This window comes from Mauremys mutica, chromosome 13 (assembly GCF_020497125.1).
Source record: "Mauremys mutica isolate MM-2020 ecotype Southern chromosome 13, ASM2049712v1, whole genome shotgun sequence".
Classification (NCBI taxonomy): Eukaryota; Metazoa; Chordata; order Testudines; family Geoemydidae; genus Mauremys; species Mauremys mutica.
Genome location: NC_059084.1, coordinates 18,210,625 through 18,227,948, shown reverse-complemented (window position 1 = coordinate 18,227,948; position 17,324 = coordinate 18,210,625). Strand labels below are relative to the sequence as shown.

General features: G+C 46.2%; 1 protein-coding gene and 1 long non-coding RNA gene across 3 annotated transcripts in view; one reads left to right on the top strand and one right to left on the bottom strand.

Moving 5' to 3' along the window:
• EYA2 (EYA transcriptional coactivator and phosphatase 2) overlaps positions 1–17,324 on the top strand; it is a 150,692-nt gene that overhangs the window by 127,452 nt on the left and 5,916 nt on the right. For both annotated transcript variants that reach the window (XM_044986041.1, XM_044986042.1), the window contains 5 exons: positions 3,982–4,040; positions 9,011–9,171; positions 11,330–11,444; positions 12,078–12,199; positions 14,707–14,807. In XM_044986041.1, the coding sequence (XP_044841976.1) occupies positions 3,982–4,040; positions 9,011–9,171; positions 11,330–11,444; positions 12,078–12,199; positions 14,707–14,807 (558 nt within the window). The remainder of the gene's footprint in view (positions 1–3,981; positions 4,041–9,010; positions 9,172–11,329; positions 11,445–12,077; positions 12,200–14,706; positions 14,808–17,324) is intronic.
• LOC123348535 overlaps positions 266–17,324 on the bottom strand; it is a 34,320-nt gene continuing 17,261 nt past the window's right edge. Inside the window, exons 2-3 of the long non-coding RNA XR_006573203.1 lie at positions 7,869–8,440; positions 266–473 (exon numbers count right to left, since the gene is read on the bottom strand). This is a non-coding gene — a long non-coding RNA (uncharacterized LOC123348535). The remainder of the gene's footprint in view (positions 474–7,868; positions 8,441–17,324) is intronic.

Here is a 17,324-nt window from a genome sequence, read left to right as displayed (position 1 = left end):
CTGCTGGAAGCGGCGTGGGCCAAAGGACATACTGGCTGCCGCTTCCAGCAGCTCCCATTAGCCGGCAGCGGCGAACCACGGCCAGTGGGAACCGCGATTGGCCGGACCTGTGAACAAGGCAGGTAAACAAACCGGCCCGGCCCGCCAGGGGCTTTCCCTACACAAGTGGCGACCCCAGTTTGAGAAACACTGTCATATAGCATTTTACCTCTTCAGAACACTGCAAACACATGAACTAATTCTCACACCCCCACTGAGAGGCAAGTATTATCCATTCTCCATTTTATTAGATGGAAGAGCAGAGGGGATAAATGACTTGTTCAAGGCAATATAACAAGGCAGGAGCAGAATTAGAACTCGGGTGTCTTCGGCTTCAAGTTCCATGCTTATTTCACTAGACCCTGCTGGCTCCCTATGCATCTCTATCTAGAAAGATATGCATCTCTTTCTTACACATGTGTTTGGTGGGCAGTCTAGACAAGCAAAACAGAAAAACATGCAAGTGTCAGAGAGATTAGTACAGTGTTTATAAACCTACCTTTTGGAGCAATCCCTGGGGGCTAAGCATTCTGAGTGTTGTTCAGTGGCCCTGTTGCTACAGTGAAGGATAGCTGTTTGTTTAACCAAAGATATCCTAAATATCACCTGTTGTAGTCCACACCAGTGTTTCTCAAACTGGGGTTGCCGCTTGTGCAGGGAAAGCCCCTGGCGGGCCGGGCCGGTTTGTTTATCTGCCCCGTCCGCAGGTCCGGCCGATCACAGCTTCCACTGGCCGCGGTTCACCGCTGCCGGCTAATGGGAGCTGCTGGAAGCGGCAGCCAGTATGTCCTTTGGCCCACGCCGCTTCCAGCAGCCCCCATTGGCCCGGAGCAGCAAACCACGGCCAGTGGGAGCCGCGATCGGCTGGACCTGCGGACAGGGCAGATAAACAAACTGGCCCAGCCTGCCAGGGGCTTTCCCTGCACAAGCGGCAACCCCAGTTTGAGAAACACTGGTCTACACATACATGAGAGGTCAGTGGCTGTTTTACCTGGGAGAACCGCATATTTACAGGTTTCAGAGTAGCAGCCGTGTTAGTCTGTATCCGCAAAAAGAACAGGAGTACTTGTGGCATCTTAAAGACTAACAAATTTATTTTAGCATGAGCTTTCGTGAGCTGCAGCTCACTTCTTCGGATGCATAGAATGGAACACACAGACAGAGATGCATCCGAAGAAGTGAGCTGCAGCTCACGAAAGCTCATGCTAAAATAAATTTGTTAGTCTTTAAGGTGCCACAAGTACTCCTGTTCTTTTCGCATATTTACAGTACTTACTGAGAAAACACTAAGGGGCATATCCTGATGTCAATTGTAAGGGCATGTGCACTCTCAAGATGCTCAGAATTCTGGTTTATTTTGGTTAAGAAAATAAGTCTGGATCCTCCTCCAAACCTCTTGAGCCTTTTGTAAAATTTGGACGTATCATGAGCGCAGGCTGTTTCCTGTTATTTTAGCTTGTCTGCATCAGGCCCCACCTGGATGCAGAAGTAAATAAAAGAATGGTCCAAACATTTCAGAACTTTAGAAAAGGTTCGGTTCTCAGGGGCTCAGTATGGTAGTTGGGGCCTTATATTTCCTGAATCAGGTATAGCCTGTATGCACCACACTAATCATGTAGCTCTATGAGATCCCAGAGTATCATTTTAAAAAAGCCAACAGATGTGAAAACTAGGGTTCGGAAATGTCCTCATTGCTGACTTTCATTCAAACAATCTGGATCTTCTGTTCAGCTGCCCAGATATTCCTGTCCTACTTTCCCTCTCACTAAGGTCTCAAGTAAATTCTGTGAGAATGAAAAATTAGTCTGGTAACCAAGTAGTAAAGCACGGTCTACATTCTTGCCTTGTTTAGCTTCTCTGTGTTTTACCCAGTAACATGATCGGGTCGGCTGGTGGACTATGAGGTAGCGTCTCACCAAGTGTCATGGTATTTTATTAAGTCAGAAATGTGATAGCTACTGTTGTCACACTTCAGTGTACAGAACAATTCATTCGTAAATGAGAAAAGCAGATCCCCCACAAATACCTTTCCCCTTACATAATGCACAGCACAATGCAACCGAAGCTGAGTGGGCTGTGACAATATTATTCCAGCGTGGCTTTCACAGCTCACAACCACTGTTGGGAATGTTTTTTTAATTTTAGAATGGGGGCGTGTGCCAGCAGAGATCTGTTATTAATTTATTTTCTCAGCTCTCATTTGTAGAGTCGGCACTCACTTAAAATACTGCCCTCAATTATAAAGCAAGGAACAGAGGAGATGGGAACCGATTGGATTAGATACTTTAGAAACCCCTACTCAGCAAAAGTCAGGAATTGTATCATAAGGGATCCAGCATTATACCATAAGGGAAGCAGTATTAATACATCTCTGACATGATGGTTCCTGAAATTTTAGGGCTACATTTTCAAAGGAAAGTATGTGCACAAAATTATATGTACTTCCATTGCATTACAACCCTCAAGTGCAATTGCAGCTCAGGAAACTCTGCCTTCCTAGATAGGGATGGTGGGTAGAATTTTCAAAAGCACCTGAGCGATTTAATCACTTTTGAAAATGGGAGTCAGGAGCCTAAGTTCTACTTTCAAAATGGCCTCAGTCACTTAAGTGATTTTGAAATTTTTACTCAATCTGCAGAAATGTAGGATTCGTGAACAGAACTGTCTTACATGCATTTCTGAAGGAACGTCTGTGATGTCCTCCCTTTGGAAATCTAGCCACAAGATTTTTTGTGTGTTGGCGGAAGGGGTGGATTTAAATAGAAAATCCTTGGCTGTGTAGAGCTTCACAGTGTAGATAACAAAGAGTGACTAGTGAAGCAGATAAACCCACATTAAGTGTCATGGGTTTTGCTTAGAGTCCCCGTCCACTTCTGTAATACAGGGGAAGATCAGCTAAAAAACCAGAACAATATCTGCTGACTTCCAAGGGCCTTTGCAACATACATTGTCCCTTCCCTGCAAGAGTCAAAGAAGAGAGAGAGAAAAAGCCTTCCTGACTTTCTTCCCATCCCCCTTTTAATCACAATGTCAAGTCAGAGAAAGAAACCATAGAAATAACATTTCTTGAGATTTTGAGGTAAAGCCTTCACCACTCAAACAATGAAGAATTTAGATGATACGATCTAGAGTACATATTTCATGCTCCAAGTGCATAATCTATTCAGTTTAAATTTCCTGTGTGTTGATTTCCTTATTACTTATGTGCATTATTTCTTAACTCTCTCTGTGGAATGGGGGTATGACAGGGTCCCTTCTCTTGATGAATGGGCAGGAGAGGGTAAAGCCCCAGCAAGCACAGGGGTAACACTATAGGAGCAAGACACGTCTCAGACAGGAAATTTCTGTGGAAAGACCTAGAAAAAGGGGTTTTCTTCTTTCCATTAAATTAAGGCTGAATGTTCTTATTGGTACAGTAATGCTCTTTAATGGGGAAGGCTGCTGATTCTGATACCACACAATGCATGTAAACTACTAATGTTTCTCTGTTTTACTGGTTAAGAGAAACAAGTTCCTTTGCATGGGCTTTACACATTTCTGTATGAAGAGGAAGCACTTTCACCTTAATGTGCAATTCAAGAACTATTGTGATCTCAGACAATTCTTGCTTATGCACAGTAATTCTATTCATGTTGTGGCCAAGCAGCATCTGAAATTGGCTTGTAATCTAATTAATTGACTGGAATTTGTTGAGAGTATTAGCAATACATGGGGGACCTGATTTTACCTTAATATCTGTCCTTAATGTGTTTTTCATTTCATGATACTTAGTCCTGCCATGAGTGCAGGAACTGGACTAGATGACCTCTTGAGGTCCCTTCCAGTCCTGTGATTCTATGATTATTCTATGATAAAATTCTTCCTTCAAATCTGTTATTCCAAGGCAATATCATTTCCTGATTCATTTGGGTTTTGTTGTGTTTGTTTGTTTATGCTTTGCAGGATTGTGACCAAATACACATAGACGACGTATCATCAGATGACAATGGACAAGATCTAAGGTACGTAATCTCTAGACTGGAACTTCCAGCTCAAACAGTCCACAATTCCTTGGAAATGGCTTGAGGATGAGCAATGGTATAATATAAATAACATTCTTGATCTTGCTGTTTTCCCCTTCCATACTCCTTGCATTCATCAATGCATGGGAGCACAAAACTCCTCTTTCTCACACTAATATGCCCAGGCCTTACTCTCACGCCCTGTCCATACTAAACTTTAAACCATATTGGAAAACAAGTTTGAAAATGGGTTGAACTCAACTCAGCTACATCAGTTTCAAATATGGTTTGACCAGCCAACATAGATTGGACCAAACCATTTGAAAACCATACTTGAGCTTTAGACTTGTGCAGTGCTGTGTCTGGACCATATGAAACTCAGGCCCAGAATTCCCAGGAGCTTTGCCCAAACTAATGGGAGAGTTCCCACTTTTGCAGCTGAAGGTCCCATATGTATCCCCATATTCTGTGGTATTACAAGGAAATCGTATGATTATGAGTTACAATGTAATTATTATATTTTCCACTGGAATTGACTCCTAGTTACAGGATTGTTATTTATTGTAAGATCTCAAGGTTACTGTGGCAACTGTACTATTAACACATCACCCTACTCTACTTGCTATATAATTTGAGAATTAATTGCCTCAATGCTATGCATTCCAGCGAGTTATTTTCCATGTGACATTTCTTTATGTGGGATATGTTGACAACTCCATGGTCATAGCATTGATTACGCCCGACATGAGCTTCATGGCTAAGAACCGTGCAGTACTTTGAAAATGTAGTCCTGCATTTTGGACTCTTTCATGCTGCACTGAATATTATTCCCAAAAAAGTGGTACCTTTGATCACTGCTACCAGAAACTCATGAAGATGTTAGACATATTCCGCAGTGAAACAATCCTGCAATTTAAGCTTATCTGTCATCTATCATAAAGCACAGAATGGTACAGCCAGAACTCAGTGTCACAATAAAATGTCCTCTTTGATTTAAAGGAGTGATTTTTAGTGTCCAGCAATCTTACATTGTGAATGGCAGGTAGACCAGTAAAAATTGGCTTTGTCATGAAAATATTACTCCAAATTTGCATACACCAATACTGTGTGTATGTAAATCAGGTAATCATGCACACAATACATTTGCATGTGCATTTGCCAAGTGTGCATGTACATTCACAGTTATTGTGTGTACAAATTGGATGTGCAGTTGTTTGCCTACATTGTATGGCAACCGGCAGGGCCGCCCAGAGGATTCAGGGGGCCTGGGGTAAAATGGGGGAGCTGCGGCGCTTGTACTCACCCGGCGGCAGTCCGGGTCTTCAGCGGCATTTCGGCAGCAAGGGGCCCTTCAGTCACTCCCTGTCTTCAGCAGCACTGAAGGGCCCCCCACCGCCAAAATGCCACTGAAGACCCGGACCGCCTCTGGGTCAGGGCTCGTGGGACATTTCGGTGGTGGGGGGCCCTTCAGTAGCTCCACATCTTCAGCAGCAATGAAGGGCCCCCTGCCGCTGAAATGGCGACCGAAGACCCGGACGGCCACTGGGCCAGGGCACGCGGGGGCCCCTGCGGGGCCTGGGGCAAATTGCCCCACTTGCCCCCCCCTCTGGGCAGCCCTGGCAACCAGGACCTATGCTTACACTAAGGGCTTGGCTACACTTGAGAGTTGCAGCGCTGGTGGAGGCTTTACAGCGCTGCAACTTAGTAACTGTCCACACCTGCAAGGCACATCCAGCACTGCAACTCCCTGGCTGCAGCACTGGCTGAACACCTGGTCTGCTTGGGGTGTAGCGAGTGCAGCGCTGGTGATCCAGCGCTGCTCATCAAGTGTGGACACACACCAGCGCTGTTTTTGGCCTCCAGGGTATTAGCAGATATCCCAGAATGCTTTTAACTAAATTACTCTCTTTGTTTTGTTATGCAGCCTCTCTTTGTTTTGTTGTGAACTCGGAGCTCCGGTGCTCCGGGAGCTGCTTATCTAAAAAACAAACAGCTCCTGTTTGCTGTGATCAATCTGTACCTGACTGTGAACAATCAAATGAGATAACCCCTGTGAATGAGGCAGGCAGGGAGTGAGTGTTTGCTTGAGGAGAGAAACTGTGGGGGGCGGAGGGGGAGAAAGGTAGTCCGTTGGATGCAGGCTGTTTGCAGTTAAGAGTTAAGAGTAAGGGGTCGGGAACATTTTCTGATTTTGCAAGGCAGGAAGCTAACACACAGTGTTGGCTCCAAAAATCCACTCTCTCTCTCTCCCCCGCTCCCTGTCACACCCCACCCCACCCCCCTCTTTTGAAAAGCACGTTTCTGCCACTTGAACGCTGGGATAGCTGCCCATAATGCATCACTCCCAACAGCGCTGCAAATGCTGCAAATGTGGCCACACACCAGCGCTGGTAGCTGTGAGTGTGGCCACACACCAGCGCTGTTCCTACACAGCTGGATGACCAGCGCTGTAAACTCCCAGCGCTGCAACTCTCAAGTGTAGCCAAGCCCTAAGCTGTTTTCCAACGGGTTGTTTATATGATGAATGGATGTAGCTACACAGTACAGGGTACTATGGAAGCCTCATAGGGAAAGCAGTTCTTCCCACACAGAAAAGCTTCACTTAGAGGAGCAGGGCTGGATTAACTCTCCTGTGGGCCCGGGGCTATTAGATTTTGTGGGGCCCCTGGGGGTTTGGAGTGGGGGAGTGGGTTCAGAGCTGTAGCAGGGGATTGGGATGTGGGAGGGGATGCAGCTCCAGCTGTGGGGGGGTGGGCTCTGGGGTGAGGCCAGGGATGGGATAGGCAGCTGGGGTGCAGCAGGAGGTTTGGGTTGCGGGCCCTGGGGGGGGCGTTTGGGTACAGAAGGGGGCTCAGGGCTGGGATAGGGGGTTGGGGTGCAGGTGGGGGGTGCCGGAGGGGGTGTGGGGTGCAGGCTCCAGCCGGGAGGCGCTTACCTCAGGCGGCTCCTGGTCGGCGGTGCAGCAGGACTAAGGCAGGATCCCTGCCTGCTCTGACTCCACACTGCTCTGCTCCCCAAGGTGGCCAACATGTCCAGCCCCTAGGCAGAGGGACCAGGCTGCTCTGCGCGGTACATGCTGCCCGTGCCCACAGGTGCTGCCCCCGCAGCTCCCATTGGCCACGGTACCTGGCCAATGGGAGCTGTGGCACCGGCACTGGGGGCGGGGGCAGAGATTCCCTGAATGCCCTCGCCTAGGGGCTGCAGGGGCACATGGGCGAGCTAGCACTCGCAGTGCCAGCCCTAGCGGGGGGGGGGCATCGAGGCTCAGGGACCAGTGTCCGGCCCACGGCGTAGAGACTTGCCATGGGCTGGATGAAAAGAAGCAGCAGGCTGCATCTGGCCTGCGGGACCCCACCTTAGCCTAGGGTCCTGGGCTGCAGCTCCTAAAGCCTGAATTAATCTGGCCCTGGAGAGGAGGTCTCATGTCATTTGGGAGTGTAGTTTATGCTTTGCAAAGCATTGCAAGAATGGGACACTTTCAGGCTGTTTTATTAGCCTATAAGCAGGCTCTACTGCATAGCAAATCCAAGTATGAGTGCAGACATATACAAATGATAAACTGGATTTTACCTTAAGTAAATTAGTGCAAATAATCCTCACCTGTTCTGAGAGTATATGGGAAAGCAATCTGCTAACAGCATCTCTTTTCATCCTGCAACAAGCCCCAGCCCAAAAGATCTCTGCTGCTTTTCACACACTTCTCATATGCTTAGGGAAATTAAACCAAAATAATGTTGGGAAGTGAATTAAGCTAAATTAAAATAAAATGTCACTTTACTTCTGAATGAGAGCATCCACACAGGAGTTTAACGTGCTTTAAATTCTCACCTTTAGTTGATTTGACTTAACTTCCTGCATAGACAAGCCCTTTGTCGTCTTTCCTATATGCCATACCCATTTTATTCTCTTCTTCTGGGCTCTGCTTGGGCAGCGTTAAAGAGATTTTGGTGGAGAATGTTTAGGACCATGTGCTGTAAGCAGCCACTACCCTTTCATTCCACTGTTAATTATTTTCTTTTTCTAAAACAGGTTCAAAGCCCGGTATTAACATATAATGCCAAACAATCATAAAGATCTACATCAGAGTATTTCTGCAGACAGATAGCTGCATTAGCAGCTGTGTTTCAGTAAGCCAGGCATGCATAGTGATTCGGTGCCCAGTTGTGATTTTCATGTAGAGGACAGTCCTGTTTTTCTCTGTGTTCAAGGTAGTTCTAAGACTCTCACAATGAATGGGTGGTAGTAACCAACATGTACGATGTCGTCATCAGAAGGCATTTTCACTGTTTGTGCCCCATAAATTCCTCATTGTTTTCAGAGATGTGTAGAAACTAGACACATGAAGATATGGGAGCAGTGCTGGGCTCCAGACCTTTGGCAATCTTGTTAGTTCTTCATGCCTGAAAATAGGTTTTCACCCCATTAATCCCCATATAGGATCAGTAGTTGTATCCAGTTGCACAAGAAAACCATACCTTTTATTGTACAGATCTGGCATTATCATGCCAGATGTTTAAAACTGTCAGATGCACAATTGTAAAATGCGCATGCAAGTACATACCCCGCATTTGATTAAAAAAATGGCCCTCTATGTCAGTCTGCCTAATTTGCTTGTATAAGTGTGTGTTGAAGGGCTGGGGGAGAGTTGTGCATGCAAATAGGTGTACCCACAAATTCAGCGGGAGTGGTAATGGGAATTGACTGAAGATTTAGTCCAACAAATAAATTAGCACACCACAAATTAATAGGTATTACCAGAAACACCGGTAGGGCAAGAAGAGATTTATCCCTCCTCCTCCTGTGCTTAACCAGCTGCCTTCATTACTCTCCAGCAACATCTGGTCTCCCTCTCTCCCCACCCCCTTCACTTGTTTCTACACCCTGTTGGAAAGAACCTTGTATTATATAATTGCACTAACACTCTTTCCCGTTTCTTCCTCCTCCTCTTTCCCCTGCTTCCCCACCACCAGCACATATAACTTCTCAGCAGATGGCTTTCACAGTTCAACTGCTGGTGCAAATCTGTGTCTGGGCTCTGGAGTTCATGGGGGAGTTGACTGGATGAGGAAATTAGCATTCCGCTACCGTCGGGTGAAAGAGATGTACAATACCTACAAAAACAATGTAGGAGGTGAGTGTCTCCAGCCAGGGAATGGCCCCTTTCATCTTTCAAAAAAAACTCTCTCTGTTTAGCAGGATAAACACTACAAGGCAGGTGTGTAGCGAGCAGCATACTTAGGGCACCTTGATCTTTGGGGAACTGAACTGCTAGGCAAGTGTTTCAGAAGAATTCAGCAGTGTTATCCTTAAATAACAGTGGGCATGACAGAATAGCCAAGGTACTCCAAAACCAAGGAGCAAACTCATTTGTTATAGGGGGAAGTACAGTCTAATGCTTAGAGCAAGGGACTGGGAATCAAGACTGCTCCTTACCCTATTCCCATCTCTGACACATTGTAACAGGGTGGGTAACTTGCAGCCTGTCTACACTAGAGTTTTCCCATGTGCAGACTGGGGCTGATACCTAGCTCACATGGGTGTGTTGTGAGGCTTGGTTAGCTTTCGCCAAGTGCTCTGAGGTCCCATGAAAGGAATTAGAGATAGTGGACCAAGCCACAAAATCTGGATCTAGATTTCATACACCCTTCCCAAGGTCAGGAGTTGGTCAGACAAGAGGTTGTTGTTCAGGCCTATCTCTAATTAGCAGGAAATGAAATATTGCTGCTCCTCAGAGGGCTCTGTAAAGTTCTGTGTTCCCCATGCCTGTTCCCCTGTACACGAGAGGAGAAATCAAGCCCTGCTTCAAGAGCCTTACACACAGCCTGCTGTGTCTACTCTAAATGAAATTATTGTAAGGTCTTTCAAGAGGGGCTAATTTCTGTTCTCTGTTGTACAGGGCCCAGCACATTCAGCACTCGAATAATAATGGCCTAGGCACTAATTCCCTATCCATGCGATGAACCTGGCAATAGGTTAATACATTTTTTTTTAAATGTACATTTCATTCACGCTGATATTTGTGCACCTAATTAAAGGGTACCCCATCTCCAAAGTCCTTGGGATCCCTAACAAATACAATTAAAACCACATATCTTTGCCAAAAGAAAGCTGTGTGACCCAATAAATTAACACCAGAGCTGGTGCAGAAAACATTATGTTCATCACCTCTCCAAACATACAATAAATAAAAACACACACACATACTTCAAACAACCTAAAACCAATATTTTGGGTATCACACAAAGGGATGCATAGATGAGCTCTGGTGTATATGGTAGGAAGGAGTATTCCTGAGTCACAGTTCCCTACCCACATCCCATCAAAATGATATCACAAGACAATGGGATGGTCTAGCCTCCTTGATCTCAGAGCATCTGATTTAGGTAACCTAGTTTCTCTCTTAGGCTGGGCTGGGATTTTTTCTGCACAAGTGTCCCAGAGCTAGAACCAGAACAACATATAACCAAAAATAATAATATTCCTAATATTTGCCTTTTACGTATTTAGTGGGAATAATGACCTTCCCATATATACTGGGAATAACGACCTTGTGAACAGATTTTCAGGGGGATTAATGACCAGCAGGACCCAACAGTCGTCTGCTTCTGCTCACACCTCTATCCCCTCCGCACTGGTCGTTAAGTCTCAGGAAATGCCTGTAGCCCCAATCATTATTGCTTAGTTCTACGGGAAATTTCAGAAAAGTATTCTTACTGAGCCATGCAAATTGCTAACTACAGAGATAGAGTGGAGCAAAATACTGGCTAAATGTGACGGTGCTAACTACCACATCAATTAATGTAGTTCAGAGAAGGTTTCTCCATACAACAGGCCCTTAGTCGTGAAACACTTTGCACAGCAGCCATCTAGAGGTTCAGTGGGTTGAAGAAGAGGAGACCAGTGACAGATTAATGCCCCTCAACTGTGACTTGTGCAGAAGAGACGGGGTCACGATGGGAGGGGGAATGAGGGAAGTGGATGAATAGGAGTGAGAAACATTGGGGGCATTCAGGGCACCATCTACTTTGAAGCGATGTCCAAAAAGAAGGCTAGCAGCAGGTTCAAGAGGGAGAAGGGAAGGGGACTCAGGGCAGAGCCTTGAAACACTCCCTAGCAGCAAGATTAGAAGGAGTCTCCACCAGGAATGAAAGAGGAGCAGCTTGAGAGGTAGGATTCAAACATGGTCAGGAGAGAGCAGGAGGCCCTTTGGTATACTGTGTACTAAGCTGTGCAAGACATTCCCTTTCCGTGCACCTACAAATAATGTTGCTTAATTTCCCTGCTTGCAGGTTTAATAGGAGCTCCTAAGAGGGAAACCTGGCTGCAGTTAAGAGCAGAACTGGAAGCTCTGACTGATCTCTGGCTCACTCATGCTCTCAAGGCTCTGAATTTGATACATTCCCGGTAAGAACAGCTTAAGGAATCACCTACATACGAGATCCAAGAGTTCTTTTGCTTCCCTTCTTTTCCTCCAAACAAACCAGGGCACGTTTATAGGATTTTGCTGGCCAAATCTGTGGGAGGCCCATCTGCACATGTTTTCCAGATTTGTATTATCCGGGGTAGGGGTGAGCTCAATCTGATACAAAGGACTAAACAAAAGAAAATCAGCTAGTTTTTCTGCCTTGCTGCTGGACACCCCATTTGTAGCATTCCCAGGAAGGTACTAAACAGATTTGCAGGAGACCAGTAGGAGGAAATAGAAGCACTACGAGCCCTGACTTAGTTCACCCAAGGGACCCAGTGTAAATGACATTGGAGATTTACCACCATTTAAAGCACCTCAGTGGCTGGTTGCGATATGCACTGTAAGTCTCCGTCTTTGTCACTGGTTTGTTTTAAATTATTTCATTTCTAATGAATTAATAAAGAGATTGTACAAAAAACCTCAGTCATCTTCCATCACGTAATCACCAACTTCTCCGGAGCTTTCTCCAGTTGCACCCTGCCCTGTGCTCCCAACACAGAGGCGAACAGAAGAAAAGGACACAGATTGCCTCACTCACTGCAATTCCAACTATCCACTTTGTTTTCTAGGCCTAACTGTGTAAACGTGTTAGTCACCACAACTCAGCTCATACCAGCCCTTGCTAAAGTGCTGCTATATGGACTGGGCACAGTCTTCCCCATTGAAAACATCTACAGTGCAACAAAGACAGGTAAGAGCAATGCAGCTAAGGCCTCGTCTAAAGTGCAATTGGCTGTTTGTAACCAGGTTGTGGCCCTCAAATCTGATCCACTTACAGCGAGCATGTCAGAATTGTGTTCCTGCAGCTTTATTCACAACACAATCACATGATCTTCCTGTTGGTGCCTCCACATCTAACAGACTAACTGCCCATGTTTGTATCAGTGCACCATGAGAGGAATCAAGGAAGCTGTACCATAGAGCAGGGGCGGCTCTAGGAATTTGTGCGCCCCAAGCAGTCATGCCTGCGGGAGGTGCACCGGAGCCGCGGGACCAGCGGACCTCCCGCTGGCATGACTGCGGAGGGTCCGCTGGTCCCGCGGCTCCAGTGGACCTCCCGCAACTGCGGAGGGTTCGCTGGTCCCGCAGCTTCGGTGAAGCATCTGCAGGCGTGCCTGCGGGCGGCCCCCCCGCCCCGCGGGACCAGCGAACCCTCCGCAGTCATGCCTGCGGGAGGTCCGCTGGAACCGCAGCTCCGGTGGACCTCCTGCAGGCATGACTGTGGAAGGTCCGCCGGACCTGCCTGCCGCCCTGCCGGCAAAATGCCGCCCCAAGCGCGCGCTTGGCGCGCTGGGGTCTGGAGCCGGCCCTGCCATAGAGTCTCAGTGCCTAGGAGACATGTACACCCAACAGCATTAGCAGCCAGTGGGCCATATGTTCTGGAACACCCTATCTCACACATCTGAGAGGAAGGAATTCTAATCAAACCTGTTACATAAACATGGCTAAAGGTCCTGTTTACACTGGAGGGCTGGGCTGGACAGTGAACTGGACCAGTTATAGAAAAGCAACCATGGATCAAGATAGAAAAGTCATGGTTATGTGCTGTGATTGCTAGCAGATATTAACGATCTTGTTTGCTAACACGGACCATGTTTACAGCTATATCTGGTTACAATCTTTGAATGTAGACAGGGCCTAAGGAAGGAAGACTGATGGTCTTTTGGTTCAGGCGTTGGACTGAGATGCAGGCTCAATTTCTGACTCTACCACAGAATTTCTGTATGATCTAGGGGAAGTCACTTAGGCTCTGTGGTTCAGCTTCCCATTGTTAAATTGGGGCTAGTAATACTCACCTATGTCACAGCAGTGTTGGGCAGATAAGCTCATTGTTTGCAAGGCTGAGACACTTGGTGAGCACCTAAAGAAATGCCTTTTGTAATAATGTTGTGTGACAGCTGACTGAGAGCTCTTTTAAATCAAAGCATATGGACTCAGTGCTGAGATACATAACTATGAATGTCATGGATCACATTTGCACCACACGAGTATATACATGCTGTACCCACTAAACTCCTCCCTTGCATGCACCAGACTCAATATAAAACCTGTGATGGATTTTCTGGGGGGAGACTTATTGAATTGTTCCAAAGTCATGGTCAGGAGTCTGGTGAGTTCATATTTATAGTGACCAGAAGTATAAAGATGCAGAGATTATAGAGAAAGCAGGATGGTCTAGTGCAGGGGTCGGCGACCTTTCAGAAGTGGTGTGCCGAGTCTTCATTTATTCACTCTAATTTATGGTTTCCCGTGCCAGTAATACATTTTAACGTTTTTAGAAGGTCTCTTTCTATGTCTATAATATATAACTAAACTATTGTTGTATGTAAAGTAAATAAGGTTTTTAAAATGTTTAAGAAGCTTAATTTAAAAATAAATTAAAATGCAGAGCCCCCCGGCCCAGTGGCCAGGACCCAGCAGTGTGAGTTCCACTGAAAATCAGCTCACGTGCCGCCTTCGGCACGCGTGCCATAGGTTGCCTACCCCTGGTCTAGTGTTCTGAGTATGTGACTAAGAACCAGGAACTCCCAAGATCTCATCCTCTCTCTGCCATTGTGACTCACTGTGTGACCGTGGTCAGAGCAATTAAATTAAAACTTTTAAAATTTAAAAAAGTTTGAGAATGTTGGCCTTAATCTCTGGGGGTCCCTGCTTCCCTGTATGTAAAGAGGTGATGATCATTCTTTACTTCCCATGGTGCAGTGAAGATTAATGTTTCTAATTTGTTTTGTAAATGTGTGTTAAGCAGCACTTTAACATAGTACTGATATATTAATGTGCACTAGGGAACCTTTAGTGCACACCAGCACGGTCTATACAGACCAATTATTGCACAACCTGTTAGTGCACTTTAGAAATCACACCCCCTGTAGTGCACATTACCCCACTGTATAGACACACGGTGAGATTCCCAGAGAATTGCATGTCTCCAGCAGCAGGGGCTTTAAGAAATATACCAAAAATCACAAGACTTGTGGTAAACACAAGGGAGTTGGCAACACTAGGTAGGTAAAGAAGATGCTGCTAGCTTGTGTGATGGCATCTCAGAGAATGTTGCCTAAGTCTTAATTTGAGAACCAAATTACAAAGGCAAAGAAACAAATGAAATCAGGCCCTGCCCCAGCCCTCACAGCTGAATTCCAGCCCGGCTGCCCAGTTCTCTTAGATAACGAACACTTCTTCTCTTTGGTTGCTCAGGGAAAGAGAGCTGTTTTGAACGGATAATGCAGAGGTTTGGGAGGAAAGCCGTGTATGTTGTAATAGGAGATGGTGTTGAAGAGGAACAGGGAGCAAAAAAGGTACAGTTGTATGTACAATTTCGGGTTCTTAGAGTTTTCAGTTCAATGGCTCTTTATTTAACTAAGCATTAAATGAAACTTCTTCCCCTCCACGTTGTTTACAGCTAGGCTCTTTCCCCCGTTTGCAAATCCTCACATCACCGTGAGCAATTTCCTATTGCAAATCCCACTTCCATAGCCCTGGCAACCATTGCAACCTTTCAGGTGGTCTCAAGCACTGCTAGTTGCTATTACATGTTCCAGGAACTGTTCCTGATTAATAAAGATGGCATTAGACACATGAAACAAACCCTGCTTGTGTGATGTCAGCTGAAGCAACCATGGTGAATTCTGGAGTTTCTGATCTATATGCCACATTCTTATAATTTCCAAACTCCAGCAGAATTTCTCAGGATATTAATACTCAGTGCTGTCATGGAGGCTAATGTTGTTACAGTAAATAATGCCAAGGAGACTAATAGTGAGTGGCTGCTTTTCTTTTATTAATGATTTTATGGAGCTATTTGATTAATTTTAACAAGCAAAAAAAAAACAACAAAAAAACTGGGGAGGCACATCAAATGCAAATAAAACAAAAATGGAAGGATCTGAACGTGACATGATCAGGGATAACAAACCTAGAATCCTGAGAGTATTACATACTCATTGGACAGACACAGCCCTTTGTCACTGGCATTCTAAAGAGACACTGCAGAGCAAGTATTCTTTGCATCACATGCCAACTGACTGGCAAAGTCCAAGTAAAGCCACAACCTGATTTTAGGTACCAGATGAGACTTCCAGTTAGGGATTAGCAGAACATTTCAGATACAGTAAGATGTGACCTAGACTTTTGCCCAGATTTCTAACTGAATCCAAAACTGATTTGTTTTTTAATTGAAGTTCAAAACATTTTGATTCTTCATTTTTTAAATATTTCTATGTCTCCTTTTCCTGCTTTCCACTGGCACCAGATGCCAAACTGCTGAAATATGGCATTCAACTTGGGCTCTCGTGGGCTTTCCAGCCTATTAGGAAATGCCTTTCTCATCATGGCAGTGAAGACAGTCACTAATGGTGGTGCTGCTGCTGCTGCTGGGGTGGTGCAGTGGTTCTGAGCCCTGGCTGCTGGTACAGTATGTCTTTGGGGATGGAGCGTGCCCTTAAAGAGACAGACATTTCCCCCTTCTGAAAAGCTGTGGTGGAGGGGAGGCAGTTGAACTGGAGCTGTGCTTGTACCGCAGCTCTCATGTGCTACTGATGCAGGGTGGTGGGCACCCATGAAGGGGCTACAGCCATACTGGTGTCGCTCCCAGGCAATGCAGGGTGGGAGGACAGCTGAGCCAGAGGTGCCCTTACATACTCAGTGCCCTGTGTAGCTTGCCTGTATGATCCATGCTTAACCGCTGCTGTGGATATTACCAGAGTAGTGAGAAGGAAAGATCATCCTGGTGCCTGCATTTTGTGTGGACTGGAAGAGGGAGAGAGGAGAAGTGAGGATGCCAGAGAGAAGAGCTAACAATAGCATAGCATGAGAAGATCCAGGGCTGGGCCAGGTTTATGGTGATGAGGAAAGATAGATTTGGAGGTGAGGTTAGGGGTACTACAGTGATTTTCACGGTAGAAAAAAAGATAAATAAGAGAACATGACAGGGCACAGTCAGAGACTTTGGGCGCAGGGAGGAAGAGTCAAGGGTGCCACTCACTAAGGCTGTGTGAGTTTGGGTGAGGATGGTGGAGCTGTTGATTTCCCTTCTCTGTCAAACTGCAAATCCTTGGATTACTGGCTGTGAGGGTTTCTGCCTGTTAGTGGGGGTTGGAGTCCCTGAACAGTTCAGAGAAGAACCCCAGAGTCAGGAGGGTTTCTGTGGGGTGGAAACCTGATGGGAAATCTGCCATTGTTTTGGTTTCAACATTGCCAGAAACACCATTAGATCTAGTCTCTCAGGGTGTCTTCCTGCTTCCCCCTGCAGCCCCATCTAAGACTCTTGTGCTCCAGGCATGACCATCCTGTGTAACCCAACTTCCCCTGGCCGGTTCCTAGGCTGAATGAGGCGGCAGGAAGCAGCAGCCAGGCAAGGCTGGTCACATTGAGAGCACAGGCTCAGGGAGGAGGGGATCTCAGCAGGTGCAAGGTGGGTCAGCACTTGCTCTGTCCCCAGGGTCTCACCCCAGTCCTGCCTTGAAGCAGCCAGAAAACCTTTTCCTCCATGGCACATCAATTCCTGTCACCAACAAAAAAAACCTCTGGAAATTAGCCAGATTCCCAGGTGCGTAGCTGGTTTGTTAAGGGTTAAGAATCCCTCCAAGAAGAACCCAAAATGCATGGACTGAAAGTGAAGTGATAATAGCCTGCTGCTTTTGACAACCCTGCACTATACTTCAAAGGTAGTGGGTCAGTGCACATGACTGCATCAAAGGCTGCCAGGCTCCATGGCAGTATGAAGCAGCAGGAAGGTTCAGCAGCCTTCTACAGGCAGGGTTTCAAGAGGCCTCTTGCTAGTGTCTCCTGGTTTAATCAACTCTCCCATTAGGAGA